Here is a 16,718-nt window from a genome sequence, read left to right on the forward strand (position 1 = left end):
CTGATTTAGGCCCGTCTGTGACACCAGGTGTGAGCAATTAATTGTCAGGTAGAACAGAAAACCAGCAGGCTTTGGACCTCGTAGGGTAAGAGTTGAGTACCCCTGCTGTAAAGTATCGGCATGTGTGTTTTCCCTCATTGTACTATAATGTCACTGTTCATAGCACTCTTCACAAAACTTGACTTCAGAATCAGCAATGCGTTTCAGTAGGTTGCAAAAATAATTTCAGTGTCTGAGAAGAGGGGAGGTTAGAAAACAGGAAGTGTGGTCTATGCTGTTATATATATATATATATACACACACAGTTGAAGTCAGAAGTTTACATACACTTAGGTTGGAGTCATTAAAACTCGTTTTTTAACCACTCCACAAATTTCTTGTTAACTATAGTTTTGGCAAGTCGGTTAGGACATCTACTTTGTCCATGACACAAGTAACTTTTCCAACAATTGTTTACAGACAGATTATTTCACTTATAATTCACTGTATCACAATTCCAGTGGGTCAGAAGTTCACATACACTAAATTGACTGTGCTTTAAACAGCTTGGACAATTCCAGAAAATGATGTCATGGCTTTAGAACCTTCTGACAGGCTAATTAACATAATTTGAGTCAATTGGAGGTGTACCTGTGAATGTATTTCAAGGCCTACCTTCAAACTCAGTGCCTCTCTGTTTGACATCATGAGAAAATCAAAAGAAATCAGCCAAGACCTCAGAAAAACAATTGTAGACCTCCACAAGTCTGGTTCATCCTTGGGAGCAATTTCCAAATGCCTGAAGGTACCACATTCATCTGTACAAACAATAGTACGCAAGTATAAACACCATGGGACCACGCAGCCGTCATACCACTCAGGAAGGAGACGCGTTCTGTCTCCTAGAGGTGAACGTACTTTGGTGCGAAAAGTGCAAATCAATCCCAGAACAACAGCAAAGGACCCTGTGAAGATGCTGGAGGAAACAGGTACAAAAGTATCTTTATCCACAGTAAAACAAGTCCTATAATCGACATAACCTGAAAGGTCGCTCAGCAAGGAAGAAGCCACTGCTCCAAACCTCCATAAAAAAAATCCTGACTACGGTTTGCAACTGCACATGGGGACAAAGATCATACTTTCTGGAGAAATGTCCTCTGGTCTGATGAAACAAAAATAGAACTGTTTGGCCATAATGACCATCGTTATGTTTAGAGGAAAAAGGGTGAGGCTTGCAAGCCGAAGAACACTATCCCAACCGTGAAGCACGGGGGTGGCAGCATCATGTTGTGGGGGGGATTTGATGCAGGAGGGACTGGTGCACTTCACAATATAGATGACATCATGAGGGAGGAAAGTTATGTGGTAATATTAAAGCAACATCTTAAGACATCAGTCAGGAAGTTAAAGCTTGGTCACAAATGGGTCTTCCAAATGGAAAATGAACCCAAGCATACTTCTGAAGTTGATGCAAAATGGCTTAAGCACAACAAAGTCAAGGTATTGGAGTGGCCATCACAAAGCCCTGACTTCATCCAATAGAAAATATGTGGGCAGAACTGAAAAAGTGTGTGCGAGCAAGGAGGCCTACAAACCTGACTCAGTTAAACCAGCTCTGTCAGGAGGAATGGGCCAAAATTCACCCAACTTATTGTGGGAAGCTTGTGGAAGGCTACCCTAAACATTTGACCCAAGTTAAACAACTTAAAGGCAATGCTACCAAATAGTAATTGAGTGTATGTAAACTTCTGACCCACTGGGAATGTGATGAAAGAAATAAAAGCTGAAATAAATCACTACTATTTCACATTCTTAAAATAAAGTGGTGATCCTGACCTAAGACAGGGAATTTTTACTACGATTAAATGTCAGGAATTGTGAAAAACTGAGTTTAAAAGTATTTGGCTAAGGTGTATGTAAACGTCTGACTTCAACTGATATAGATATATATATATACACACATACTGTATACATGCATCAGGAAGCTGGAGATGCAATGATGTGCAGGACGTAAAACAAAAAGCACCAGATTCTGTAAACAATACAGGTGAGGGGAATAAAAATAATTTTTTTCTTTTGTATGTGCATTTGCTGAAAACGATGAACTATAGGGTTACCCCCGAAAGTGTATTTTTCCCCATATCACTGGATCTGCAACCTCTGACATAGCACAAGTAATCAGTCAGACAGTTGGAAGCAAATTCAAATGTTTATTTACAACCTCTGTTTGTCAGAGTAAAGTGATCTAAATACAACAAAAAAATAGCAAAATGGCAGCTATCCTCCCTGAGCTTTACAAAAACAAAGCACAGTACTTGTGGGTGACAGCAGAGAGAAAAGGAGATGTTCTGTACAGACCCTTAATGCCATTTACAGAGGGAGAGACAAACACAAAACATTACATAAAGGTATCTTCTTTTTTTCAGCAAACATCATGCCTTTAACATCTTTCCAAGAAGGCTGAACAGCTGGTGATGTAGAATAGAGAAATAGATGGCAAAACATCATTAGTTTAACAAATTGCATACAAACCAGGTGGCAATTTATGAGTCAGGGTCAACTAACTGGCTTTAACAAAACACGGACAGATACCAGTAACTGTTTTTAAGATTATAAAAGGAAGCTACTGTGGAGGACTTGTTAGTAAAAGAACAGAGTCCATGAACCAGTGGAGGCTGCTGAGGGGAGGACGGCTCATAATAATGGCTGGAATGGAGTCAATGGAATGGTATCAAACAAACGTGATTTCCATGTAGTTTATACCATTCCATGTATTTATTATTTCACCTTTATTTAACCAGGTAGGCCAGTTGAGAACAAGTTCCATTGACTCCATTCCAGCCATTATGAGCTGTCCTCCCCTCAGCAGCCTCCACTGCCATGAACCAATGCCTGTTTTATGAACTGGAAAATTGGGAGTTGTACAGAAATGTACAAGAGGTAGCTGGCCAAGTCCCTGTCCCTGCATCGTGATATACCTTACTGGTTGAGGGTGACATAATGGCTGATCAGTGAAGATGAGATCAGTGAACTTCGGAGCTCTGGTGAGAATGACTTAGAACTAATTTCAGTCTCATGAATGTTTCATGACAATAACAAAATAAACCAATCAACAATAACCTCAGGTATTGGCTCCGACGGGCAAAAATGTCCTTCACTGAGTCTGTCTATTTTAGTGACGCTGTTGGTTTTAATCACTACATCTAAAAAAAATATATTGATTCATATACCTACAATACCTATCAAATGTCATCGGGGGGACCAGACAAGGGGAAAAAGAACAAAGCACATGAGTGTTTCAGTGCACAACCAGCATTCATATTATACAGTTCATATTATGAACTGTTATAGAAGTAGGGAAGAGTTCCCTCTCTTTCCATCTCAGTGTAAAAGTTACTCCTTTGCCCAACGGAGACTAACGGTCTCTTTGTGTTTTTCACAGTAACCCCTACTTCCTGTCAGTCATCACAATCCACCGAAACGAACAAAACAAACCCCACCAACGTGCGCACAAGACTTAAAAGACAGACTATGAGATCCAGAGACGGCAATGGCAATCGAAGTCATGTACATTTCAATCCATGTATCGAAGGAAGGTATGAAAAACAGAAATCCGCTTGCGTACCAAAGCAGTAGTCTCTGGGTATAAGGAGTCTCTGGAGTCATGTGGCCAGCAGATTTGGCAAATGGTGTGGGAATTGTTGTCTCCTGCAGTACTAGATCTGTCCATGGAGCACTGAGCTGCCACCGTTCCACTGGACCTCCATTTTAGGGTGAGACACAGGGGTGCTTGGTGTGTGTGTATTTTCATACATATGGTGTGTGTGTGGTTAAGCAACAGAGGTGAAATCCAGAAAGTAGATAAGGTAAAGCATGCATATTGCTTCTCTTGAGAGTGATGCTTTGGTGTCAAGGGAAGGAAAGTGAGCGTCACTGACATGTGTGCCCCTAGTCAGTCAGTGAGTGGTTAAGTGCGAGTGGGATGTAGGTGGCAGTATGGTCTGTCGTTTGGCCTCTAGTCCTGGTTGTTCTGCGTTGGCTGTCCAGTTTGGCTTTTACCATGGTTCTCCTTCTCCTCTTCTTCACTGACAATGAATTCCTCAGGAGGCCAACGCAGCTCGCCGCTCTCCACTTCCCCCTCCGTGGGCTCCACTACGATGGAGGGCAGGCGGTCTTTCAGCTTACAGCAGCGCTCGAAGTCTGAGGGGTCCGGAAAGATCTGAGGAAAGCACAAAAACACACTTAAAGTCCTGGGTGTCCTTGGGTCTGGTCACAGTTTTTCATGTGGCATCGTGCTACATTTTACAGCTTTGGAAGGCATGGTGCCAAAGCTACTTTTAAGTGCTTACAACTTGTTATCCAACACCCTGTGACTGACAAATGGGGAGATTAAGAGAGCAAGTCATAGCATTGAAAACCTCTGTTATCATCAAGAAACCAAAAACCAAGCACACTAAGGAAGTAGACCTTACTAATAACTTAACCAAAAGAAAACAAGGTGATAGATATTGTCATGTAAATGTGTCATATATGCACAGGATACACAGTACAATTAAATACTTACTTACTTAGTGACAGAATGACTAAATAACAACGAATACCCTGATGATACTGAAAGCTAAGCAATGGGTTGACAAAATCATAAAAAAAGCAGTGAAACCTAGACCCAAATGCGTTGTGGGTGTGCAATGCCAGACTTGGGATCTTTTTTGGGATCTAAAAATGAAGGGCATGAGAGATTACATGCATTTCCTGGCTTCCTTTTGTTCTCCAGACAAGAGAAATGGCAACAACATAAAAAAGAAGAAAAAAAAGAGCCTTTCCTGGTCCAAGAACAGCATTTTTTATGTTTGGATAAAGTGGAAGAATATTTTTAGATCTACATATTTCAGTGGGAGACATTGGAAGGGGAAAGCGATGTCGCTGTCTGGGCAAAAAGCACAGAGGAAAGAAAGCATTAGATGAGGCTGAGAATGATAGACGGAGAGAGTGTGAGGGGGAGGAAGAGAGGGAGGGGGAGAGAGTGGCTGGGAGAGAAAGAGGGTCCAGCTGTGTCCAAGTCTCCTGAATACAATGAGAGGGGGATGATGAGAGAAAGGGAGGAACAACATGTTCTGAAAAACGGCTGTGTTTCAGTATGTTTAGATGGGCTTATAGTAATGGCTGGAACGGAATACATGGAACGGTATCAAACACGTGGTTTCCATGTGGTTGATACCGTCACATTCACTCCATTCTAGCCTTTATCATAAGCCGTCCTCCCCTCAGCCTCCTATGGTGTGTGGGTATGTGAGAGTGTGAGCATGTGTGTTAGTCAGTGCATGTGTGAGTACGTGTATGTTGGTGCAGGTCTGAGAGATGGTGAGTATATGTGTGTGTGTGTGTTAGTGAATGTGTGCGCAGGGAGGTTTAGTATCTCCTGCTTGCGTTGCTAATGTCTATGCGTCAGCACCGAGGGGAATTGGGCAGAGATTAACCTTGCTATAAGACCACCAGCAAACACGTCACAGCTTGTTTTACTTCCAGCGACAGGAAACGGCAACGCGTCGCCAGCGAGGCACAATGACAGCTATTTTGGGTTGTAGCGGTGGGGGGGTAGATCAGGAATCACTCCAGCGCTGACTCGAACACCAATTGAAGCTGCCACAGAGAAGCTCTCACCTCCGTAACATAATCAACCTCCAGTTCCTCTGCTCTGTAAAACTGCATTCCTTACATCACTCTTTCAGCGATAAATGCCATGTTGCCTTGCAGAAACACAGCTGGCATTCAGGTGATGGACAAATTGGACCAAAGCCAACGAATTTGGAGGAGGAAGCAGTTAACTGTTAAATCACCCAGCTGTCTGTCCATCCTCATGGGCAGAGACGAGACCGTCACCACCTCCTTCCTTATCCTCACAGGACAGACACACAGCTGGTGTGTAAATAGTGAGGGGCAGGCAGCCCACCTTCCTACAGGGTCAGTCTGCATCCTCTGAGTCAACTCTGACACATACAGTCACAGACAATCATAAAGGAGTGGGTTGGCCTTAATATGGCCCTGATTGTTTGTTTCCAGAGATGAGCCATTGACCCAGCAGTAATAAACACAAACAGCAGAAACAAATCAAACTTGTCAAGGCCACCTGATGGCTTGATATTCAGAAAGTTGCCTCTCTGTGGGTTGTGACATTGCGATTCTACAAACTCCTATTCATTTCCTTTGCATGTTTTTAAAGTCTTTGCAATCATCTCTAACTCCGTGCAAAGCTGCACTCCTCCCCACCACAAGCCAAATACACATTTTTCCACCACATGACTACCCTTTCCTTAAACAGCCCCACTAAATTCCTAAAAAAGGTTTTGTTTACATAACTTGCAACAATAACGCTGATGATTAGACCTCCTGATTGGAAAACAAACCACTCCTTACTCATAGTCCCCTGGGTGAGCTGCTTACAGTAAGAGCTATAATGGAACATCCAGCCTTGGCTGTCCCTAATCCAACCTTTTGTTAGAGGGTTACTAATAGTGGTGGGGACTTTTGAACAGTGACATAAACCAATTAAAAACTACTACACACTCTGCTGACCCCCCCCCCCCCCCCTCTTTCTGGACCATGATCTAGCAGCAAACCAATTTCCCTCTGGGACAACAAAGTGGAAACTTGAACTTGTGTGTGCGTGTTACCTGGAAGGAGAGCCGATCCTTGCTGGGGCTGAGCCTCATGTCCTCCATGGGGGTGCTACTGATCATCACCTCAGTCATGTCGTCTCCACTAGGCACAAACACTGGGCTGGAGCGAGACATGGGGGAAAGGACTGGGTTATTCCACCATTCAGGATCTACTGTTAGTCCCAAACTTTCACACTGAGGAGCATTACACAGAGCAGGTACATGTGTCCCAATAATGGTGTTGTACAAGAGGCTGCACAATGAAGAACTGATAGCTACATGTAAATTATATTACACCAACCTATTACCTTGGGAAGTAATACGCAAATTCCTCCAGTCCATTTAGTGAGATGACCGAGTATGACTTTCATGTAGTTGATCTGCATGAGATATGGCCCTTTGGTATTGTGTTTGCAATGAAAAAGCTACGCATAAGCCTTGTTCAGTCTTTTGTTTGGTCTGTATGCATGCATGCAGTTGTTTATATTTAGTCTGACCACTGACAGACTATGCAGCATAAATGTAGTGCACAGCAAAGCTACACCACCACCAAGATGTGGGTTGCATTGAGTAGCCATGTCTTCATACAAGATGAGGTATGATTTAACTAGCAGTGAGGCGACAGTCATAGCAAGAATGCATTGTGGGCGTGCAGTGCAATTTGACTGGAACCCATAACACGGGACGGACCCAATACCCTCGGTTACATCAAAAGGTTCACAGAACTTTCCATTTTAGTTGAAGCAACAAGATGTTGTTTATCCACTTCAGTGCACTGTACATGCTGAAGCACTGTAAGAAATGACTGAACATGGGGATTGAACTGAGGCACTTTGTGGGAGGAAAAGTTATTTTTGGGATGTTTGAGAACCAAGATGTCAGCCGAGCAGAGCGTTCTTCTCACGCTTTCTATTTAAAGCCTGGTGGCACAGTGGTCAGCGTCCACAGGACTATGGTCAGGGTGGTCAACCCACTGTAGGACAACTACAACTGGGACAGGAAACAGAAAATACTCTAGATGACCACCTGCATCAGATGAGCAGCATAAGCACATACTTGGTCCAAATATAACAAGTCAGTAATTTGTTTCCACGGAAAAGTAGAACATTGGGTGCCATTAACCTACTTTTAACCCTGAATATGTAAAAAAAATGTTTATTTTAGAGACGATGGAAAGTTAAGTGGTTAGCCATTTCGACATACTCTAGACATGACCAGTAAAACATTTTAGGTAAACCTATGAAGTGCACTTAAAAAAAGGAGCCTAAATTCTTTATCATCTCAAATTAAAATATATATTTTCCCAATACTTGTCAAGTTTCCCCAGAGGTAATTTGACAGTAATCGTGTGTACAATGTCAGATAATACCCTGAGCTGTGAACCCCAGACTTCCAGACTCCCTTTATGGAGAAATTAAGAGTGGCACCTTTCGATTTGTGAACATTCTGTGATCGGAGCATGAAACGTTTTCACCATAAGAGGTTGTGGGCAAAAATAGAGATGTTTCCTATGACTCATAGTTTGCCACTCTCTCATGTTACTTCACTGCTTGTTGAGTTCTTCTTTCCAAGACGTCCACGTTTATCATTCAATTACTTATTAATCCCTGCACAGTAACGTTAAGACAGTCTCCAATGGGAATCAAGACTTTCCATCAAAAGAACATGTCAGTTTAGAAATTACCAAAATAAAAAGTTCTCTCATACTCTGACTGGCAAAAAACAAGTGGAGCTCAACAACCAGTATTTCATTGTACAGGGATTAAGTTCCAGATAAAAATCTTTAAACTTCTGTCAATCCAATAATTGCAAATAAAGGCCCTAGGCCATCCACATTTTCCAACATCACTTTCATGTAGAAAGTCTTAGCCTTTTGGTACCATAATATAGGACCGAGGCAGATGTGTAGGTTCTTTAGGATAAGGAACAAATCCCATATACAATAAAGTGTTCATCTATTCTGAATCTGTCAGAAAGAATCAATGGCTTCAAACTGAAAAGGAGAAATGGGCACAAAAAAAATCTATTTACAGAGCAACATGTGCATTGCCATACCCCGAAGCAATGGCTACTGCTGTTAATCAATCAATATTTCCATTCCCAAGTTTGCATACCATGTGTCACATACAAATTGGGAGAAGCAAAAATAATTTTGTGCAGGTGGGAGCCACAGGGGAAACACACAAGCCAAGACCAAAGGGCAGAATAGGTTTCTGGAATATTCTTGTACTTTTACAAGTCAATCAAGTCGGTGACAACAATAGCTGGAAATCTACAAATAAAAACTAGTCCAAAGAATATGCAAGGTTGAGTGTCAAAAAATAAATAAATTGGCAGCAAAGATATGCTCTTGAACCTATTTCATTCTTGAGAGGGGAGAGAGTGACAGAGGGTAAGCTAGAGACGAATGGACACAGAGAGCGGTGACAGTACAGACCTGTGCAGAAGAGAGGGGAGAAAGATAAACACTGCTTTGCCAGTCATATTTCTGCTCTGGGATCGTACAAACATCCTGCTCAGCTAAGAATAACAGAACGTCAGCCTAATAAAATATAAAGGGGCACAATGACAAGGAAGTGGAGGAGCACACGTAACAATTCGACTCGGGGAGAGAAGATACCACTCAAATACATAAAATCTAAATGTGTCTGCTCGAGGTTACGCAATGTGACCCATCCAAGTACACATGTATTTTATAAGGGCAACTCAAACCCTCTGTCTAAAACGCCCACTGCCAAAGATCAGTCACGGCACTCCAAATTTACTCAAAACGTGCAGTCCAGATTTGACCTAGGATCTTAAATCATTCACCAGGATTGACCTGGAATGGCTCCTTTCTGACTGACCAGGCCCATTCAGATAATTTCACAAGGTTTAAGTCTGTAGTAGTATTGCCAAGTAGAACTTTTGGCTGGACTTGCCATCCCATCTTCAATGGGCATGTGACATGATCAGGCACTCAGTGCTTGGCACTTCAGTGACCCTCTTTAGCACTGTCCACAGGAACATCTAGGCCTACATACTGTACATAGTCACATGCTCATATGGGCTAATGCCAGTCCTATATGGGCTAATGCCAGTCCTATATGGGCTAATGCCAGTCCTATATGGGCTAATGCCAGTCCTATATGGGCTAATGCCAGTCTTAGACACATTCCATCAGAGGTCTGGCATGGGCATGAGACGCATCTCAGACTGACACGTGTCCAGGCTAAACAAATAAAATTAAGGAGCAGAGGTCACCTGCTGCATTTTTAAAAGATATAGGCCAAGTTAAGGGGTTATTTCAATCTAGATGGGCTTTTGGGAATCATTATGGCACATTTGTGAAGGTCTGTCTGTGGGTACATAGTTCCTGCCAAGTCGTCTACCAGTCTCCTCGCCCTCTCTACCAGAGGCCCATGCTCGCCCAAGGTGCTGATGGAGACCAAACATATATCCTCATAGCAATGCGACTCGGTGCACAGGATGGGATATTACATGTTGCATAATTGACATGGTTTCCCCCTCTACTCTTCCCAATGCTACGCGCATCATAAATCTGAGGTGCAGGGGCGACAACACGAAGCGGCTGCTGACATTCCACGCCATCGCTGGACTGCCTGGTGGCCAAGTCACAACCTGTAGGTGTGTAGAGGGTGGGAGGGGGCCCGCAGTCACTCTCTCTGAAACATGTTGGAATGAATGGGCCATGTCCTGATCACCGCTTTAGTCCATAGGCTGCTTTATGGAGCTCAGCCATCTCAGAATACAGGAAACACTTACTGTGTTACTGGCTGGGCAGAAGAAGCTCATGTTTATCTCATGTTTACTTCCAACTCAACTTGATGACATATTGCCATGCCACATGTTTTGGTCCATGATGACCTGATCAATTTATAGGAGAATGACATGTTCTTACAAGTGTAACACCTACAAATGCAACAACGGCCCATGGAAAAACATGGAAAGCTATCAAATGCCTCCCATTGGACTGCAGTTATATAATTCATGATTTTATCAACCTGAAACACAATAACTAAACATTTTGAAAAAGGAACAGAGAAGTGCTACATTAGGAAGCAATGCATGAGGAAACAATAATCAAGAGATCTAAGCAAAAGGATCCCCCATGTAGCACATTCTCTGAAGAACAGAGAAGCACACTGAAAGCGCAGACGAGAAGCTTTGTGGTTACAGTAAGTAACAGGGTCGGGTCTTCACTTCCTGGTGCAGGCAAACCGAGACTTGCAGAGGTAAAAAAAACAGAAGCAAAACAAAGTCTTGCATGAAGTTTTTGGACAAAGTCTTCTTAACCTAAATGCAATGTTACTAGCCTATATAGAGGTAGGAGTACACAGTAAAATGGAGAGATTGAGTCACAAGCCTCCTCTAGGTGATGGACCGACCGTGAATGGGTAAGAGGATCATTCCATCTCCCTCTATTGCACCCTACCACAATAGCCTGCCAATAAAGGTCAGTAGTCCAACCACTAAAGGTCAAATGATGTGAAACAGTCTTACATATGGTTTAACACTCATATTGTTGTATCTTTCCTTGTCGAGAAACCAAGGTAAGTTCATGTTATGTTCTTACTTCTGCAATTGTAAGTAGTCTGACTAAAAGCTATTGCATCTCAATTGCTCCAATAGCAACGTGAAACATTGGGTTGCCCATCTATGTCCCCTTCTGAAAGGAAAAAGGTGATCCTCAGACACACCTGGATAACAGTCTTGGTGGGCCACCTGACACCTGTCACCATGTGAAAAACAGAGCAGTGTTTTGTTTGCGATCTGATCTCTTTCAAGTGGATTACACGTTGTGAAAAAAATCATCCACTAACTGCACTTTGACACATTCAAGAGTGCATGTGTGATTGTTTGAATGAGTAAATAGCCTAGCTTCTTTTGACGATTGACATAAAATAAATGGAAAATCGTAGTTCTCTTGATTATACCCATTAGCAAATATAAAAACAATGCTAAAAATCACATAATGAAATTCTGTAAAAAAATATATATAATTGTTTCAGCAACACAGAAGTCATTAAATCGCAGGTGTAATTATTATTATTATTTTTTTAAATACATTACAAAAATACTTACCAGTATATTTGGGGAGAATATACAGACATGAATTCACACCTGCAGTTGATTCTGATGATCAAGGAATTAATCTGATATTGATGGTATATTTCCCCCACAGTGCAACGCCTGTCACAAGAAGATTAAACGTAAGCGTTTTTTTTAGATAGAAGTAGAAATCGGAGCGGAGCGGTGACCTTAGTGAAACAAACAACCCTCAAGTATTTTTGCCCATCTGATATCCCGACTAGTTGAAATGACTTTTATGTAAGAGGCGTGTACTGTCGCTGAAGACACACCTCCTTCACACGGGGTCCAAATTATTAAATGGAAGGAGCATCACTACGGACCAATCAAATGACAGGTGCCTCGTACCCGCGCTGACGATAGCAAGGGATGAACAATTTGATTGGAAATAGAAAAGATACTGCATCACGCTCTTCATTAGGCAGGTTTCCATTGACCCAGGATAATTCGACAAAAGAAATGGCGCAAAAAAAATAAATCATTGCGACATGTGTAATGGAAACGTCCGATATAGGATACATTTTCTAAAACTCGACAACATTTTTATCGTTCGACAAGCGTGGATTATTTTGTCGAACTTTCCTTATTGAGACGAATTGAATAAAGCACGTAACTATAAAGCACCACTCTACACTGCTTGCCAAATCCAACACGTTTCTTTGCAGGACAAGGCTAGTCATGACTTTCAAGAACGCCTGAATTGCTTCGCCTTGTATTTCTGGTTGGCTGGCAAATTTCACCATCCAATTATTTCAGATCTACATGAGTGCAAGTTTCACCATGTGGTGATATGTTGGCACATGATAATTATTAGAATATGGGGCAAATATTAGTCAATTAATGCATTCAGGGGCAGACTGGGACACGAATTTTGCCCTGGCATTTTATCCACAAAGCCCACATCATTTTGTTTGCCTCCCTGTTGTGCTGTTTGTTTCAGCATCTTTTTGTTGTTGCTGTCACCCTATGCTTCTTCTTGTTGTCTGTCTGTCTGTCTGCTTAAAACTGCACTGCAAAAACCACTGTCATTTCCTGGTTGCTAAAATAGATAATAGTTCACCTAATTTCAGTTTATGTGATAAAACAAGCAAGTACAGTGTAGGGAATCATTCTACCATTTAAACTGCTGTGAAATATATTTTCCCAAAACAAAATTGTATTTTCAGCTGTTTGAAGCTGGTGTACAAAAGAAAGTAAAAGACGCAAAAACTAAACATAAGAACAGGAAGCATAGAAATAGTGCGCATAGAACAAATCTACCGCTTCTTAGACTTGCTTTCAATGAGAAAGCAATCTTTATTGGTCGGGTCGCCCAAAAAGTTACATAATGCAGCTTTAAGCCTAATACCTAATAAAAGCCAAGCTAACGACCTTGGCTATATTGCAAATTAGTCCCTGTCATATGTGTTCCCCCTGAATCAACACCTACCCTGAGTGTTAATTACTACACTCTTAGAAAAAAAGGTGCTATCTAGAACCTAAAATCGTTCTTTGGCTGTCCCCATAAGAGAACCCTTTTTGGTTCCAGGTAGGACCCTTTCCACAGGGGGTTCTACATAGAACCCAAACGGGTTCTACCTGGAACCAAAAAGGGATCTCATATGGGGACAGCCGAAGAACCCTTTTAGAACCCTTTTTTCCACTAAAGAGTGTATTACAGGGCTCCAGACTAACATTTTGGTGTCACTGGTGCCACTACCTTGTACAGTTGGTGGCAACAGCCCATGATTTAGTCAGACCCAAATCATAAGTCTTCATCTTATAAAGTAATGAATTCTTTATTAAGAAGTATAATAAAGACTACTGAGGTATTAAATAATTAAGTTATCTAACACGTCCAAGCAGGAATGCCTGATTGAAGATACAGTATTTTGATGTGCAACCTAATCCAGTTATTGTCATGAATTTTGGGTTGACAATTAGACTATAGTTGCTATATTCTACTGTCCAAATAGGACTCCAGATTTTTTTGTTCAATAGAGATGAATTACATACATCTTTATGTGCACCAACTAATATCAGACTAATTGATTTGGGGAAAATGGAAACTCAAAACACATTAACTAGATTGTTAACTCTAAATATAATACCCACTGCTAGTAGTCATGCATTCATACAACAGTAAATGCAATATCCTAAAATAACGTTGCAGTTGTAGCCTACTACACAAGACCTATAGGCATATGCTCTCGCAATGGCCGGTACGCATTTCACACACACCACTCCATATATCATGGCTGTAAAATAGTTGCTATTCAGCTGAATATTGAGAGTTGAGAAATACATATTATACCTACAGAAAGCTGAGACCCTCCTCTCTTTGACAAGGACAAGGGGACGAAGCTTCCAAAGCAGTGTTTTTCCACAATTGCATTTTGAAACGTTATGCTATCAGAACAATTTTAACTCTCAAACACATGGGGGAGAGGAGGGTGGCTCGCTCATCACAAAAAATAATAATAATTGTCCAGCCCATCTGGCATTTGCCAGAATTGGCAGATGGTCAATCCGCGACTGCATTCCATCCATGCTGGGTTTTGCAGGTGTGACGTCATTACTTCCATCTGGTTTTATCGACACAAGATAGTTAAATGGAAAGACACCATAGCAGGCAATTGTCACATCTATTTTCTATGCAAACTTTCTAAATGTTAACAACAATAAAATCACTGGACAAGTTAATGGAAACACAGCTATTCCTAGTCGCTATGGTGATATGACTTGGATCGACAATTTTTTCTTGAGCGGGTGGTCAGGGGGCCGGAACATAATTACATATCATTTGTAGACTGCAAATTGACCGCAAGAAGCTCAGATATATTTGACCAGAACATCATTTCAAACCTTGCTTACATTTGTATACGGTCACATATATCGCTCTGTTATGCATGGGAATACTTTGGAAAAGATTTCCAAAATTAAAATCACTTGGAGCTGATTTGCTAGTTTTTTTCTTCTTTTTTGCTCAGAAAATTTGGGAGCGGGCCACCAGCTCCAAAATGAAACGTGAATAAACAAAAAAGTCACACCATTCTCTGCTTATTTATCCTTTATGTAATGATTTATGTTATGAAACTCAGGTCAGAATATCCAGTGTTAATTCACTAACACATGTCCAAAGATTTGATTTGATTTCCAAATATTGCAATTATATTTGCATAATAGGAGGGGATGATGACCAGAGTAAGCTACAAGGCACTTTTTCTGAATACATTGAGATACAAATGTGACTGGTTAAGAGCAAGAATCCACAACAATATTGAAAATGTGAAGGTCACATCTAAAGTAGCCCTATACAATATTTACAAGGCCATGTAAAAAGGTTAAAGCTGGAGCTTCCTAGTGTCAAATACAGGATGCTGTCTCAAGCTCTGGGACACAGCAACCATTTGGCAGACGAGGTCTATAACGCATTTTATTACAACTTCACTGTCCTCTGGCTGAACAGAATACAAATGACCTGGCTTCAAACTAGTATTGTAGCACCACCTTGTGGCAATACTTCTACTAGATTTTAGACCTTTATACACCACGTAGTGCCTTTTCCACATTTTGTTGTGTTACAGCCTGAATGTAATTCACTGGCCTACACACAATAACCCATATTGTCAAAGTGGAATTATATTTTTCTAAATGTTTACAAATTCATTGAGAATGAAAGGCTGAAATGTCTTGAGTCAAGTATACAACACCTTTCTTATGGCAAGCCTAAATAAATTCAGGAATAAAACTGTGCTTAAAACAGGTCACATAATAAGCTGCATGTACTCACTCTGTGTGCAATAGGGTTTAACATGATTTTTAAATGACTACCCCATCTCTGTATCCCACACATACAATTATTTGTAAGGTCCCTAAGTCGAGCACTGAATTTCAAACACAGATTCAACCACAAAGACCAGGGAGGATTTCCAATGCCTCGCAAAGGGCACCTATTGGTAGGTGTGTAAAAATACATTTTAAAAAAGCAGACATTGAATATCTCTTTGAGCATGGTGAAGTAATTATTACACTGGATGGTGTATAAATGCACCCAGTCACTACAAAGATACAGGCGTCCTTCCTAACTCAGTTGTTGGAGAGGAAGGAAAGGATTTAACCATGAGGCCAATGGTGGCTTTAAAACAGTTACAAAGTTTAATGGCTGTGATAGAAAATGGAGGATGGATCAGCAACATTGTAGTTACTCCACAATACTAATCTAACTGACATAGTGAAAAGTAAGAAGCCTGTACAGGATAAAAAAATATTCCAAAACATGCATCCTGTTTGCAACAAGGGGGCACTAAAGGAACACATTACTGAATACCATTCTCCATATTTTCAAGCATAGTGGTGGCTGCATCATGTTATGGGTATGCTTGTAATCGTTAAGGACTGGTAAGTTTTTCAGGATAAAAAAAGAAACGTAATGGAGCCAAGCACAAGCAAAATCCTAGAGGAAAACCTGGTTCAGTGCTTTCCAACGGACACTGGGAGATGAATTCACCTTTCAGCAGAACAATAACCTAAAACACAAGGCCAAATCTACACTGGAGTTGCTTACCAAGAAGACAGTGAATGTTCCTGAGTGGCCGAGTTACGGTTTTGACTTAAATCTACATGAAACTCTATGGCAAGACCTAAAAATGGTTGTCTAGCAATGATCAACAACCAATTTGACAGAGCTTGAAGAATTTGGAAAATAATAAAAATGGGCAAATGTTGCACAATCCAGGTGTGCAAAGCTCTTAGAGACTCACAGCTGTAATCAATGCAAAAGGTGCTTTTACAAAGTATTTACTCAGGGGTGTGGATAGTTATTTAAATGAGATACTTAAGCATTTCATTTTCAATAATTTACCAAACATTTCCAAAAACATGTTTTCACTTTGTCATTATGGGGTATTGCATGTAGATTGGTGAGAAAAAAAACATTTAATCCATTTTGAATTCAGGCTGTAACACAAAATGTGGAATAAGTGAAGAGGTATGAATACTATCTGAAGGCAC

General features: G+C 41.1%; 1 protein-coding gene across 1 annotated transcript; it reads right to left on the bottom strand.

The window, feature by feature from the left end:
* Positions 1 to 2,169: 2,169 nt before the first annotated feature.
* Positions 2,170 to 11,975, bottom strand: LOC106601624 (protein LBH). Its single transcript, XM_014193969.2, has 3 exons — positions 11,721 to 11,975; positions 6,651 to 6,756; positions 2,170 to 4,198 (listed from the first exon to the last, which is right to left on the bottom strand). The coding sequence occupies exons 1-3, from the start codon at positions 11,747 to 11,749 to the stop codon at positions 3,995 to 3,997; spliced, it is 339 nt and encodes a 112-aa protein (XP_014049444.1). The 5' UTR covers positions 11,750 to 11,975; the 3' UTR covers positions 2,170 to 3,994.
* Between the last annotated feature and the right edge of the window lie 4,743 nt (positions 11,976 to 16,718).

The sequence above is a fragment of the Salmo salar genome, chromosome ssa01, assembly GCF_905237065.1.
Source record: "Salmo salar chromosome ssa01, Ssal_v3.1, whole genome shotgun sequence".
Classification (NCBI taxonomy): Eukaryota; Metazoa; Chordata; class Actinopteri; order Salmoniformes; family Salmonidae; genus Salmo; species Salmo salar.